Source organism: Gymnoscopelus microlampas, assembly GCF_963454915.1.
Source record: "Gymnoscopelus microlampas genome assembly, chromosome: 10".
NCBI lineage: Eukaryota > Metazoa > Chordata > Actinopteri > Myctophiformes > Myctophidae > Gymnoscopelus > Gymnoscopelus microlampas.
This window is the reverse complement of record NC_139947.1, coordinates 50,196,717-50,212,051: the sequence shown is the minus strand read 5'-3', so window position 1 is coordinate 50,212,051 and position 15,335 is coordinate 50,196,717. Positions and strand designations below refer to the sequence as shown.

At 41.7% G+C, this 15,335-nt stretch overlaps 2 protein-coding genes across 3 annotated transcripts in view; both read right to left on the bottom strand.

Moving 5' to 3' along the window:
• LOC311053451 (YTH domain-containing family protein 1-like) overlaps positions 1–15,335 on the bottom strand; it is a 229,503-nt gene that overhangs the window by 95,138 nt on the left and 119,030 nt on the right. The gene's annotated exons all lie outside the window — the stretch shown is intronic.
• samd10a (sterile alpha motif domain containing 10a) overlaps positions 1–15,335 on the bottom strand; it is a 29,132-nt gene that overhangs the window by 5,192 nt on the left and 8,605 nt on the right. For both annotated transcript variants that reach the window (XM_084068996.1, XM_084068995.1), the window contains exon 2: positions 13,984–14,165. In XM_084068996.1, coding sequence (XP_083925122.1) covers positions 13,984–14,165 — 182 coding nt within the window. The remainder of the gene's footprint in view (positions 1–13,983; positions 14,166–15,335) is intronic.

Here is a 15,335-nt window from a genome sequence, read left to right as displayed (position 1 = left end):
CCATCTGACCGCTTAACACGGCAGCCATGGCAGAATTGTGTTTGTATAGACGCTAGACAAAGGCGGACATTTTCAAGGTTTTAAAGAAAAAATACCATGACATTTGTTTTTGGCCAATGAATTGGGGCAATTAAAAAACAATCTATTCTTCAACCACTAAATTAGTAGATAATTCCATTTTAGACATGACTTCACTATTATTTTGATTAGCAATTAAACTCCGAGCCCTTTTGGAACAAAACATATGAATGTGAATAATGCAACAAGCTATTTTAAAGGACATAGTTTAAACTACTATTTGCTTTTTGGTAAATGTCAACAGGCAGAAGTGAATTGCCATTAGGGTTTTTGTTATAGTATTGCTGTCAGTGTTGCTACAACCATTCAATGGGTTAGGGTTAGTAAAGTAACTAAGTAAATGTCCTCAACTACTGTACTTTTTTTTTTTAGGATTACTTTACTGGAGTATTTCCAATTTTCTGTACTCTTACTTCTACTCCACTATATCTCAAAGGCAAATATTGTACTTTTACTCCAGTACACTTATTTGATAGCTTTAGTTACTAGTTACTTTGTAGATTTTGATTATTATTACAAAACATACATTAACCTCTAATGCTCTACATATATTTCGGCTATTTGAAAATAGCAGATCTACAAGCTCACAATGTGTCGCGATGCGACGCATTGTGAGCTTGTAGATCTGCGATTTTCAAAAGATTTGTATACATTTTTAAAACTTGAAATGGGACATGCTGCATAATGACTACTTTTACTTTTGGTACTTTAAGTACATTTTGATGCCAATACTTTTGTACTTTTACTCAAGTAAACTTTGAATTCCGGACTTATACTTTAGGAACATTTTTGAATAACCTATATGATCAGAACAGCTCGTAGAACTTGTACATCGGCTACACTTTTGAACGTTTTTGAATAGTATACGATTTGAATAGCTCTGTAGCGCTTGTAGATCGGCTATTTTAGATTTTTTTTTTAATAACCTATGATCGGAACATTAAAAGTCTTTCAGAAGACCTAGGTCAGAATTTAGAAGGCGTTTTTAGAATCGGCCTCAGGTCCAAATGGATTAAACTGTTCCTAATTTAACCAGGGACCCCCTGAAACCCCCTCAACAAGGACCCCTGGGGTTCCCTGGTCCACACTTTGAGAACCACTGGATGGCAGGTGAAACAGAGGCTTCAGGTCTATACGTGTCTTTTCTCCAGAGATTACTGCTGTGAATACCAGAGTGTTAGCATTATAATACAGTATAGGAAAGATAATCACAATGCAATCACTGTTGGTAAAAATAAAGCGGAAATAAAGTGGAAACCTCATTATGTCCAAAACTATTACTTTTCAGGATTTAAATTCAAAAATAGCATAAGTAGCAGACCGGCAAGCTTGCGGATCTGCTACTTTTTTAAATATTTGCGTGACGCTTTAGTGCAGGGGTGATGCAACTTTGATGATGGAGAGGGCTACTATTTTTCCACACTCACTCCAGAGGGACACATTGCAAATACTGTCAGGCAGAAACCTCTTATCTCCTTTTTGTAAATTAATGCTGTACTTCGCCATGTCACACAAAAGTAGCAAAAATAGCCGATCTACAAGCTCAAAATGCGTCGCAGTGCGACGCATTTTGAGCTTTTAGATCCTCTATTTTTGAATTGGAATCCTGATTTGTTTCTGCTATTTTTGAATCCTGAAAAGTAAAAAAAAAAATTATAATTAAAATGCATTTAGTTATACTTGTGTTAACTTTATGAACTTAAATACAAATACATTGGACATAAAAAAGACAATAACATTTTAATACTAGTCATTAAGCTACTAATATAGAATGAAATAATTAAAGCGGGTCATGTTTGCATGTTTGGAATTGTAACAGCTGAATATAACCAGTAAGACTCCCTAATCGGGAGATAAGCGACCGTAGGTCACATGTATACAGAAGAGGGCTGTAACGGCGATTGGTTCCTAGTTGTGTGGGCAATGGATAGTGTTGTTTGGTGGTCTAAATGTGGGGTTAGCAAGCAAAGGTGTGCAGGCAAGAGCTGTTGGTGTGTGTGTGTGTGGTGTGGGAGAGAGAGTGTGTTTATAGGGGAAAGGAGGGATTGTTTGTGGGGGGCAAGCCCCAGAGTTACGGCATTTTATGTGAGCTGCAATGGCAGGGGGTCCTCCACTGGGGGCGCCACCACTTTTGCATCCGTTCTGGAGCACCAGGAGTGGGTGGTCCCCGGGAATGCCCCGTGAGCAGCCCCGTTGGGGTGGTCATCTGGTAATTTGTCCACATGTGCTCATTTTTTACACTTGGGGGTCCCCGAGGCAGCTGGGGGTCCCTGGAGCTCCGGGGGTCCTTGGAGGGTGTGGTTTGGCAGGTAAGGAGTGTGTGTGCAAAATGTGGCATGGATCGGGGCAATGGGTGCGGAGATATGAGCAGGGCAAAAGTGTGACGTGTGTGACGGAGTGACGGAGTGACGGAGTGACGGAGTGACGGACGGACACCTGGAGCAGCTTTCTGTAGTAAGTGCGACCTACGGTCGCAATAATGATATATCCGATACCGATATTAACCTGCGGGCCGGATTAAGTGAAGGTGAGGGGCCGCATGTGGCCCCCGGGCCGCCAGTTGCCCATGTATACTTTAGTGTGATCAAGCAGGGCACAAAAAGTTAAAATACGGAGATAGGAGGTTTTCTGCCCCGACAGTCAGCGACGAAAACGACTCTTAAATCTCCCTTATCGGGCCGAGGCAGAGCTTTGTGTTCTTCCATTTAAAGAAGCTGTCACAGGACAAAGCCGTCGGCACAGCCAGTGATTTGAAAGCCGTGAGATTTACCCGGTCAATTTGGAGAACAAATAGTTTGTTCGGCGGGTGAGAGTACAGCCGTAACAGTGTGTGAGGAGACAATGTTCCTCCACACTGCATCAGATAAGAATAATGGAGTCTCTCAGTCCATACCGAGGAGGACAACATTCTGGCTGACCTGCCTGCTCTGCCAAACAACCGGAATGGAAATGAGGCAGATTTTAATGTCTCACATTAAAAGTTCTAGCTAGTTCTCTTTACTGGCAAAATGTACACATAAGATAATAATAAACCTATAATAGTTATACATAATTGATCTGATAATAATAATAAAAAATTGTCATTGCATATTTGCACATACAGTATGTAAGATTTCTCCTCTGCATTTACCAATCCTATAACTACTAGGAGCAGTAGGAGTAAAGAAATGGACAAATCTTCTCTTATGGGGGTCCCTGGCTGAAACCAAATCTTCTCAAATGGGGGTCCGATGCCAAATACATCAGTTTGGGGGACCTTGACATGAAACGTTTCGAGAACCACATCAGAAAAGCATCTGTGTAACCACTTTAACCATTATTTAATACTTTCAAAAATAGCCGATATACAAGCTCATAGCGTGGCACCGAGTGCCACACTATGAGCTTGTAGAGCCAACATTTTGAACTCAAATCTTTGCTTCTGGGGGGTCCCTGGAACAAAATATTTTGAGATGGGGATCCGTGGCCAAATACATATCATTTTGGGGGTCCTTGACATGAAAAAGTTTGAGAACCATTGATTATAGCAACATGAGTTTTTTCAAAAAAACTGTTAGGATTTAGAAGACATTTGTAGAATCCCCCAGAAGCAAAGATTTGAGTAACAAATGTTCGCTTTAAAAATACATATATATTCAAAGATTTGTACAAATTTTCATGATTAAAAAAAAAAAGCTCATAGCGCTAGAGAGAGAGCTTGTAGAGCTGCTATTTTGGAATAGCCAAAGTATAAGATAATAAAGATTAAAGTGGATAAAATCTAAAATGACCGTTCCCGGTTTTAATAAAAGACAGTCAGTAAAGTGCATGCATGGGATCACATGACTAGTATGGAATGTGTCTGTTGAGATTGAAGACAAACAACATGGTGGCTGAGGCAGAGGAAACACCTGACCTCCTCATCTGAAGTGTTGATGACAACCGTCAGTCAATATAGTGTCACTGTCAGATACCTTGTAAACCAGTGGTGTAAAGTAACTAAGTACATTTACTCAAGCACTGTACTTAAGTACAGTTTTGAGGTATTTTTATTTTACTGGAGTATTTCTAATTTTCAGTACTTTTACTTCTACTAAAATAATACTTCTACTAATAATTATAATTCTTTTAAGTATATTTCAATGCCAATACTTTTGAACTTTTACTCAAGTAACATTTTGAACACAGGCATTTTACTTGTAAAAGTGTGTTACAAGTATGTGTATACATGTGTGCGTGTGTGCGTGTATGTGGTGACTTGTGTGATGTTGTGATGAAATGTCTTGTGATCTTGTTGCAAAGCAATTTCCACATGAGGACAAAATAAAGTGTCTATATATCTGCCATATACACTATAAGGTTATGACAACTTACAGTATATTTCCCACAAGGGCTAAAATGGTCTCTGGAAAAGTGCTTTGTAGGGATAAATGAAAATAAAAAAAACATAAGCTAGAGTAGACAATACAGGACAATACAAAACAATACAATAGGATAATGGCGGTGTATAGTGCTAGCGTGTGCGATGAGGGAGTGTGGTGCATTGTTTCATTTTGCCTCTGCAGGCTGTTCAGTGCGGTAATGGATCTGGTAATGGTTCCATCTCCACACAAGGGGCTGTGTTCATGTTCCTGTGTCCTGAAGAGACAGTGAAGTTACTGCTAAAAGCTGCTACACAAAGTCCTCAACCCCCCGAAACCCCAGTACGTGAGTCAAAGTAGATCAGGCTATTACTGTACTCCTGGTCCAGTGTTTTACTCAACTACAAGTGAAAGTTGCCCTGTCAAATGCTGCACTTGAGTTAAAAGTACTGGTACTTTTAACCCATTATAAGACCGGGAACACATCTGTGTCATTTTTATATTTCTTTGGCTATTCAAAAAATAGCAGATCTACAAGCTCATAGATCTGAGCTTGTAGATGTTATCGTCTACTCAGGCTTTTGGGAGCAGCCCGGACAGTTTTTAAGTTGCTTGATTCGGTATTTAGATATTTGATATTCATTCTATCAGACACGCCCCCTTCCTATACAAACCCATTGTAACTTCACACTCCATTTTAACCATGTTAGATTCATCGGAAACACTCGTCCTTGGTGACTGATATTGTCCTTCTAATACGTGAGGAGACAGTGTTTTACATTACTTTTTCATTTATTTTTAATATTTTTGGGGGAAAATTTAAAAAATTGAATACAAAAATTAAATAAAATAAACCTGTTGGATCCCAAACAGAATAACAAGCTCATAGTGCAGCACAAAAGCTGCTGCTCTGTGATGGATGAGCGGAGCTGCTCTGGTAACGCAGTGTTTCAGAGAAACAGCAAACACAGCGTTGTAGTTCTCCAACTTTTTTTGGCTTCAGTTCACCTGATTTCTGAATCCAAGTCCCTTGGAGCCCCTTCACGTGACCACCACATCCTACCAAAGCTGTGCTTTTCAACCCTTTTCATATCAAGGTCCATTATTTATTCGGCATTTGAGCCACGGATCCACCGTTTGATGAGATTTAGACTCTCAGACCTAGAACTTAGAATATTTTGTTGTCGTTGGATAAGATTTTGTCCACAATTCCACATGCTGTATTGATGTTCATGGTTCCATAGGAGAGACAACAGGCAAACGTTGATTTACCATTTGGTTACTCTCCACCTGGAACCCCCTCAAGGACCACTAGGGAAACTGCATTTGAGTCTTTGAGATGTGTTACTAGACACTTTTACAAACACATTGGTGAAGATTTTTTTTGGTAAGGAATTTATTCCAAGATGTTTTTAATATCCCCTGACTACATTAACCTACCTTGGTTTACACCTTGCAACATTCACACTGCACACACACTCACACCAATACACTGCCTTCACACTGATGCTCATTCATATTTACTGACATGTTATGTTTGCAGTTGTTTATTTAGTTTATCTTTGAATAAAGACATTTTATATACTTTTAACTGTCCCTGTGTCTCCCTTTTGTTGCAACTCTGAGTCAGGTTGTAACAACGATAGAGAGCCTCCTCCCTGACAATAGCGCGGGGGCAATTTGTTTATTTTCAGAACACAATTCTTATATGACATGATGATTCTAAGACGACCCAATGTTATTCTCCATAGAGAAAATACTTCTGTGACCCAGGGGATGAGCGAGTGACGTCGGTACTCTATAAATTAGGCTTATAAAAAACCTCCGTCTGTCCGTCAGTTCGTCATTCTGTCTGATCCACATTTCTCTCCCTCAATGTGTTGAGCAATTGAGCTGAAGTTGCACACGGGAATGAACCATTAGCACATGAAGACAGTGAGGAAGCCCACTTTTCACTTTTCCCACATTTAAGCTGTTTATTAGAGTTTTTGTGTTCGGAGTTCCTGGGCTTGCGCATCCACGGGCTATGGGCTCTGTTGTCACGGTTACGGTACCTGCAGGCTATATGGGCTCCATGTTGTCATAGTTACTCTCCCCGCAGGCTATAGGATCTGGGCGGACTTAGCTTTGGGGCTACAGCACACACACACACACACACACACACACACACACATACAACGCCACACACATACAACGCTGCACACAGAACTGCAGAACAGACAGCGCTACAAAGTTCTAAAGGATAAAGTTCTAAAGGATTGATTTAGCGGTCGTGTCCACAGACATCCTTTAATGAGTGGAGTGGAGGGGCGCTTTGGATATCACGTCCGTAGCACAACCCAAAAGCATGCTATAGTTTGGATATTCAGAAAACTGCGAGAGAAAACCGCAGCTAGCATATGATGCTATGAATAATAGATAAAAATAAGGTCCACACAACATTTCGATTAAAGGATCTTCACCAGGAATTCCTGATGAAGATCCTTTGATCGATATGTTGAACGCAATGTTTGGAGCTTTGTTCTACCAGTGTGTGGATCATATTGGTAACACTTGCTATGCATCCCATGTCTATGATGTATTATAAACATACTTGTACTGCATTATAAACACTAGACCATACCCGTTCGACGCATCCGTGGGGGGATATGCGCACATGATCTGGCAACCCGGGAGGCAGTTCGTCCCATAGCTGGGCAGCCCCGTAACCATGGCGACAGTGTTTTACACATAAACACTAATAAGAAGCTGAGATTTGATGAATTTGAAAAACGGGCTTCACAGTTAAGTTCAGATGGTAATGGTCAATGGCTGTGTGCAAAATCAGAGCAATTGGTCCAGCCACTGAGGAGAACCGGGTAGCTTCACCTACTCCCACTACAGACCCACTACAAACGGACAGAGGTTACTAGAATTATAGTAGGATACTTGCAATGCATTACAATCGGAGGCCACTGTGGCCACTGTGGACTCAGGGTATGCCATTTTTTTGAGGGGCACAAGGCCAAACTGAGGGTCAACGACGGCCATGGCTTCGTGGCCTCCCTGAAATTCCTGCCCTGGTTGCTATAAAACAGGGGTTCTCAAACCTTTTTATACCATAACACCATATTATGAGGGACAATCTTTTAAAATCTGCCCTCTACTGGCCATGTGTTTTACAGGTCTGTTGGTTCATGGTGTCCTTCCAGAGGCAATCACCTCTGTACAATTAGTGTCTGTCCTTAAAGACAAGGCAGGTAAACTAAACAGCATTGATAACTATAGACCTATCCCTCTGGCCAGCATCCTCTCCAAAGTATTGGAAAGAATCATGTCTGTGCGTCTTGAAATGTTTGTCTTGACTGCAGTTCGGTTTTAAAAAGAAACACGGCACAGACTTGTGCATTTTTGCACTTAAAGAAATGAATTGCCAGCTACAGTAGCCGTAATTCCACTGTCTTCCTATGCTGTTTCAGAAGCTGCTTGACAGAGGCATACCTAAGCACATAGAGCGTATACTGGTGTTTTGGTACGCAAATCAGAAGATTCAGGTTAAATGGGGTAATGTTACATCTGCCCATTTTTCAGGGGATTTTGTCTTCCGTTTTATTCAACGTTTACATGGATGATCTATCTAGTGAATTAAATAATTGCAATACGGGCTGTCTTAGACAGTAGGTAACTCTATCATCAATCACCTTATGTACGCTGATGACCTGGTCGTTCTGAGTCCATATAGTGGAGGGTTACAGCCAGCTATTGAAAGTAAGCTCAAATTATGGCAATGATCATGACATAATTTATATGGCATGGGGAGACTAGTATCACTGTGTAGATATTAATCTGGAATCTCTGTATGGAACCTGCATCAGGATGATAAACCTGACCCATATTTGCATACTGGGCCCTGATTCGTCCCTCACAACTTCGGAGGGAGAGAAATCCAATCTCAGCTGAGAGGGGCCAGACCTAATCTGCCAACGCCAATTATTTTTTTTACGATGGAACCAGGCTAAAGAAACTGGCCTTCCCAACCTTTCACTTATGTGACAGTCGTCTATCTGTGTGCCATGAAATCAAGTACCTTGGCCACATTTTCACTGACAATCTTCATGATGATAGAGATATCTCTAGGCAGTGCTGCATACTTTATGGCAGGGGTCTTCAACAGGGGGTCCGGGACCCCTAGGGGGTCCTCAGAGTTACTACAGGGGGTCCGCCAAATCTTTGTGTGATACGATTTTTCTTTTTACCTTAACCACTTGAACCCTACCATCCCTTCTCTGAGGAGAACTTTAGCCAAAAATATTTTTGGCAAAGAGGTATAGGTGTAGAGGGAAAAAAAGAGCAGACCAAGTAAACAAAAAAAGTATAATCTGAAACACAATTTTATACAATATAGAGGGGGTCCCTGCTTCATCTTTCCCTCAGCTAGGGGGTCCTTGGCCTGAAAACGTTGAAGACCCCTGCTTTATGGCCAGGCTAATATGCTGGTTCGCAGGTTCAGCATGTGTTCAGATCCTGTCAAGTGTGCACTTTTCAAAGCATTCTGCACTCCCATGTATACAGCCTTCCTGTGGTGCTCATACAAGAAAGGTATAGCATGCGGAGGCTTAAAGTGGCCTACAATGATGCCCTGAGGATACTACTTAAGGTCCGCCTAGTCAGATGGCATAGTGCCAGTCACTTGTTTGAAACATGTGGAATCCACACATGTGAGGCTCTCTTAAGGCACTCTGTGTAACTAAGTACATTTACTTAAGTACTGTACTTAAGTCAAATTTGGAGGTATTTGTACTTTACTTGAGTATTTCCAATTTCTAATACTTTTACTTCTACTCCACTACATCTCAGAGGCAAATATTGTACTTTTACTCCACTACAATTATTTGAAAACTTTAGTCACTAGTTACTTTGCAGATAAATGATTATACTATGAAACATACATTAACCACTTCAGCCCTATTTTATACCTAGGCTATTTGAAAATAGCAGATCTACAATCTCAACGTGTTGCATCGTGACACGCTGTGAGCTTGTAGAATATTTTCAAACATTTTAGTACCTTTACTTTTGGCACTTTAAGTATATTTTGATGCCAATACTTTTGCACTTTTACTCAAGTACATTTTTAATTCTGGACTTTTACTTGTAACAGAGTATTTCTATATTGCAGTATTGGTACTTTTACTTAAGTAAAGAATTTGAGTACTTTTTCTTCCACCCCTGGAGATATCACGTTTTGATGACGTGTTAATTCTGTGTAATTCTGTGTTGCTAAGCGACCCAGGGCCATTATAACAAACAACACACAGTCTTTCTGCCAATCGTGTAGCTTAATTAGAAGCAGTTGTTGCGTACAGATGTTTTGCATAACCTCATGTAACCCTGTGAATGTAAGCACAGTTCAAACATACTGTAACTGTAGCTACACCCCAGCAGCCATTATCCTCTCTGCTCTGAGCAGAGATGGGAAGTACTGCACTTACTGTGAGTGCATTTCTGAGGTACTTTCACTTTAGTTGAGTATTTTACACTTTTGATACTTCTACTCAGTGGTGGAAAGTAACTAAATACATTTACTTAAGTACTGTACTTAAGTAAAATGTTGAGGTATTTGTACTTTACTTGAGTATTTCCAATTTCCAATACTTTTACTTCTACTCCACTACAATTACTTGAAAACTTTAGTTACTAGTTGCTTTTCAGATATTTGGATAATTGCATAAAATATGATGTATTTGCTCAGAAGGGACGGTTTTGTAACTGCTGATATAAGATGTCCTTGCTCCCTGGCCTACTCTTTCTTACCCATGAAAGTTGTGGCTACAGTTTATCCATGATGCCTTAGAACAGACAACCTCGCCACCAAGATGCCTTCGCCCTGTTCATGTTGATATCATACTGTGGGGTGGGCTTAATGAAAGATAAACTGTCTGTTATATTGACTAGACCATACCCGGTGAAGGGCGCCCTTCACCATACCCGGTGAAGGGCGCGCGTCCCCTTGTATATATATAAAAATTTGCTATATAAAAGAGCAAAATAGGCTTGCTATTTTCTGTTGCCCTGCAGCAGGCTTGAGTATATTTTTGGTGGCATTTTACACCACTAACAACATTAATCAGAGAATCACACGTCTTTGTCACAACTCGTGTTTTGTCTTTTTTAACCAACACAGTACAAAGTACTGGACACACAGATGACACACAGGTCATAGATGACTCAGGTCATAAACCTGGAAATACAGGAAAATAAACATTGTATTACCATATATTCATAGCATATATGATTCACAATTAAACAGCAGGTAATGTAGCACAGTCTATCACAGTAGAACCGAAATAGCAGAAAATGACTACAATACCCATGAGGCATTCTGAACCATGAGCCAACAACGCGTCGCCCCAGCTACCATTAAGTTACAGTGTCCAAGTTACAATACACAAAATACACCAAAATAATACTTTTCAATGGACTACTTGGGTAGCACTGATAATATTAACCACAGTAAGGTTCATAAAGTGTGTTGATGAAACGTTTACATTGTTGATTAAGTCACGATGACGACGTTAGCATTAGCGGTAGCCGCATGCTAGCGCCAAACGTCCGTTAGCTTAGCATCACGCTAACGGCTCATAGTAACTTGGTTTGGCTAATAAACATTAATCCCAACTAACGCCAACACAGTAATGGATGTAAACATACACAGACATGCTTTGGACATTATTATCAGGTTGCATGTTGGTGGTATGGGGTTCGTTTGGTTTGGCCTCGTTTTCATAGACCTCGTTGCTTGTTTCTCTCGCGAAACCTGTGGCCATGTTTCCCATTGAACCCGGAAAAAAACCCTACGTCCGCTGCCACTACTGCTCCCGGTTTGGCTACAATGGGAAACATGGCCACAGGCTGACTAAATAAGCGATTTAAACGGGTAGTTTCGCTGGCGACCTAAAATATTATGCAGCCGACCAAACCTTAAACATCCGTGCGGTTTAGAATCTACCATTAGTTTTGGGATACGATGTATACAAAAGGGTAAACAGCGGAGCCTTGGCGGACGTTCGCCCGATCCTGGAAGAGAACGACATAGAACCGTTCTTTATGGAGCTAATGTGCATCGTGTGTGGGGAAACAAATCTGGAGTGTTTACTTTCCACAGCAGAGAGTGGGCGGGGTCTATGGTGTAGAGTCGGTGTTGCCATGTCCGCCGATTGTAAGCGCTTTAGGGCCAATATTGGTGTTATAGGGTTCGTTTGGTTTGGCCTCGTTTTCATAGACCTCGCTGCTTGTTTCTCTCGCGAAACCTGGCAACACGACGCATGCGCAGTTTGATCGGAGACCCAAGACCCCATCCATCCACCCACCCACCGTCAGGTTACTAGAATTATAGTAGGATGAACATTTTGTATTACCAGTAGAGAATATTTTTGATGCTGTACCACCTTGTCTCTCCTGTGCAAATAATCCAGTAAACCTGATTATTATTTAAGACTGACTCTGTGTTACTTCTTTTTACGGTAATCCTTTTTGAAAGCATACTTTCCTGGTTTTTCCTAAGTTATCAGAGAGTTTGTTTGTTTGCATTGTGATGCGTTGTGAGCTTGTAGATCAGTTTAACCAACTGTAAACAATTTGAGTGCTTTACTCGCTTTAACTTGCCTACTTTAAGTATATTAATGCCGACATTTTACTCAAGTCAAATTTTGAATACAGACATTTTACTTGTAACTGAGTATTTTTATACAGTATTGTGGTACCACACAACTGTCCCTCAGCACACTGCAGCAGCAGGGCACACACACACAGACACACACACACACACACACACACACACACACACACACACACACACACACACACACACACACACACACACACACACACACACACACACACGCACACACACACAGCACACAACGCATGGTGGTCTATTTAAAGGCTTTGCTAAGAGGCTGTTAGAGCCACCAAAGCACTGGGGGACACAGAGGACACGTCTTTGTCTCCTGACAAAGTGCTTATTTGTTACAATGACTGCTGACCAGAATGAATGCATCTATGAACCTCTGAGAGCCTATACAGCCTTATGCTACTGTAGAGAGAGAGAGAGAGAGAGAGAGAGAGAGAGAGAGAGAGAGAGAGAGGGGGGAGTGGGGGGAGGGAGAGAAAGTGAGAGAGGGAGAGAGAGGAGGGAGGGAGAGAAAGAAAGTGAGAGAGGGGGAGAGAGGAAGGCAGGAAAATGGGGAGAGAGATGGAGAGTATAAGATGAAGAGAGAGCGAGAGAGTGAAAAGGGGGGAGAGAGAGAGAGACAGAGAGATGGGGGGTAGAGGGGGCAGAGAGAAAGAAAGAAAGAGAGAGAGAGAGACAGAGAGATGGGGGGTAGAGGGGGCAGAGAGAAAGAAAGAAAGAGAGAGAGAGAGACAGAGAGAGACAGAGAGGAGGGTAAAAATGGAGAGCGGGGAGAGAGAGGAAGATGGCGAGAAAGAGAAAGGAAAGGGGAGAGATAGCCTATAGAGTTAAGGGGGAGATAGAGAGACAGACAGACATACAGAAAAGAGGAAGAGAGAGAGAGAGAGAGAGAGAGAGGGGGGGGGGGGAGAGAGAGAGAGAGAGAGAGAAGGGGATTTCCAGAGGACGAGTGTTGTTGGGGACATATCACATAATGCAGTATGTCTTATACTTTTATACAATAGAATACATTAGTGAACAGACTCATCTCTGCACTGATCTGCAGCCCCACAGAGACACAACGGCCACACAGAACACTGACTGTGGAAACGGGGTCAACGTTTACATCTCTTATTCATGATTCCCTCGGCTTCCTTCCGCTATGCAAAGCACTACAGATATGCTATAGGAACGGCAAATTAACGACTTATGTGTTTCCACTCAGCCAAACAGTCCATATATATACGTTAGGCAATTAATGTCCCTGTGAGAGAATAATGATGATGGTTATCAGCTTAATGTGAAGCCACTGTCAGCGTGGGTCACTGTGGTCATGAGGCCACCTGACACACAATTACTAGACGATTTGAACACAATTATTCTTCTGTGTGTGTGTGTGTGTGTGTGTGTGTGTGTGTGTGTGTGTGTGTGTGTGTGTGTGTGTGTGTGTGTGTGTGTGTGTGTGTGTGTGTGTGTGTGTGCTTAAATCAAATACCACCGAAGTGGAAAAAGCTGCTACTTCTTTGAAAAATTGTGAAAATGTGTGCAAACCTTTGAATATATTTAAAGCGAACATTTGTAACTCAAATCTTCGCTTCTGGGGGATTCTACAAATGTCTTTTATCAGTGGTTCTCAAACTTTTTCATGTTTAGGACCTCCCAAAATGATGTGTATTTGGCCGTGGACCCCATCTGAAAATATGTTGTTCCAGGGACCCCCAGAAGAAGCACAGATCGGAGTTAAAAATGTTCGCTTTAAAACATACATATTCAAAGATTTGCCCAAATTTTCCACGATTTAAAAAATAATTTGCAGATCTACAAGCAGATCTAAAGGCTCACAGATGCGTTCCCGGTCTTAATGGATTAAGAGTGTCTACTAAATGCCTTAATTGTAAATAGTAAATTGTGTACCTGGACAGGCTGCGTTCCCGGTTGCTGCAGCAGTTTGACGGTCCGGCCCCCCGCCGTCTTGTGGCCCCTCCCATCGTGCCAGGTGAGGTTGCCCCCGGTGCGTTGTGTCAGCTGCTGTTTGAAGTCCTCCGGCAGAGCGCGGTACTCCACCGCCGGCCGGCAGAAACTGAAACTGGATGCAGCTGCAGCGCGGAGAAAAGGACAAAGTACATTACAGATACATTTTTTAACCACTTTAAACCCTCCAAGTCTTAGTAAAAACGGACCTGAGTCAGACTTACAACTAACTGTACCCGGACCGCTTTTTACCAGCTTGCTCTTTTTTTGGTATCAACTGATATATAAATATCTAATAAAATACAGTGATGTTGTTAGGTTTTCAATGAAGTGAGTCCTGGGACTCACTGGTGGTCATTTGGACAAGTCCCACTAATCTTAGATTAGACGTTGGCCTATTTGACAGTGCAGAAGCATAATAGGCTCTATTCACAGCAGCCATATTGTAAAACATTCACAGGTGTTACCAATGATACTAATGAAGGCTCTGTTCCATTCTGGTCAAACAGAGTCAGGGTGCTGATACTGTGCATGTTGGCCCACTGGAAACACTCTGTTACACCAGTGGGTCTACAGTTGGGGTCCAGGGACCCTCATGGGCTTCCAAATGGCCCCTTACAGGTGTGTAACTCGAACGAACAGAGCAGCAGCAGCAGCAGCAGCAGCAGCTCAGTGTTGCCAGATTCTGCGAGAGAAATAAGCAACCAGGTCTATGAAAACAAGCCACGCATACACGGCAGTGGCGCCCCAGTGAACACACACACACACACACACACACACACACACACACACACACACACACACACACACACACACACACACACACACACACACACACACACACACACACACACACACACACACACACACACTGGTATAATATGTCTTGTTTATGTACACACCAAATCTCTGACAAGAACATGAATAAATAAACCAGGACAAGGAAATGTTAACCCCCCCCCTCCCTCACACCTCCTCCCTCTCCCCCTCTCTCTTGCACTTTAATATGCTTGAACTGTTCCTAATCTGCTGTATGTAGAAGATACTGTGAAGTTGTTTACATAAAGTAATGTGGCAGCTACTGAAAAAAATGCTGTTGGTGTATCTAATATACCGAGATCATAATTTATGCATGGGCACATACGCTGATGTTTTTATTTTTGCTCTCTCTCTTGCTTTTTTTTTACAGTTTTATTTTTATTATTGTTATTATTATGACCTATGCTGCTGCTGCAATGTCTGAAGAGAGCCAAACCCGTAAACAAGATGTAACAATGAAGCACAATCTTGAACCT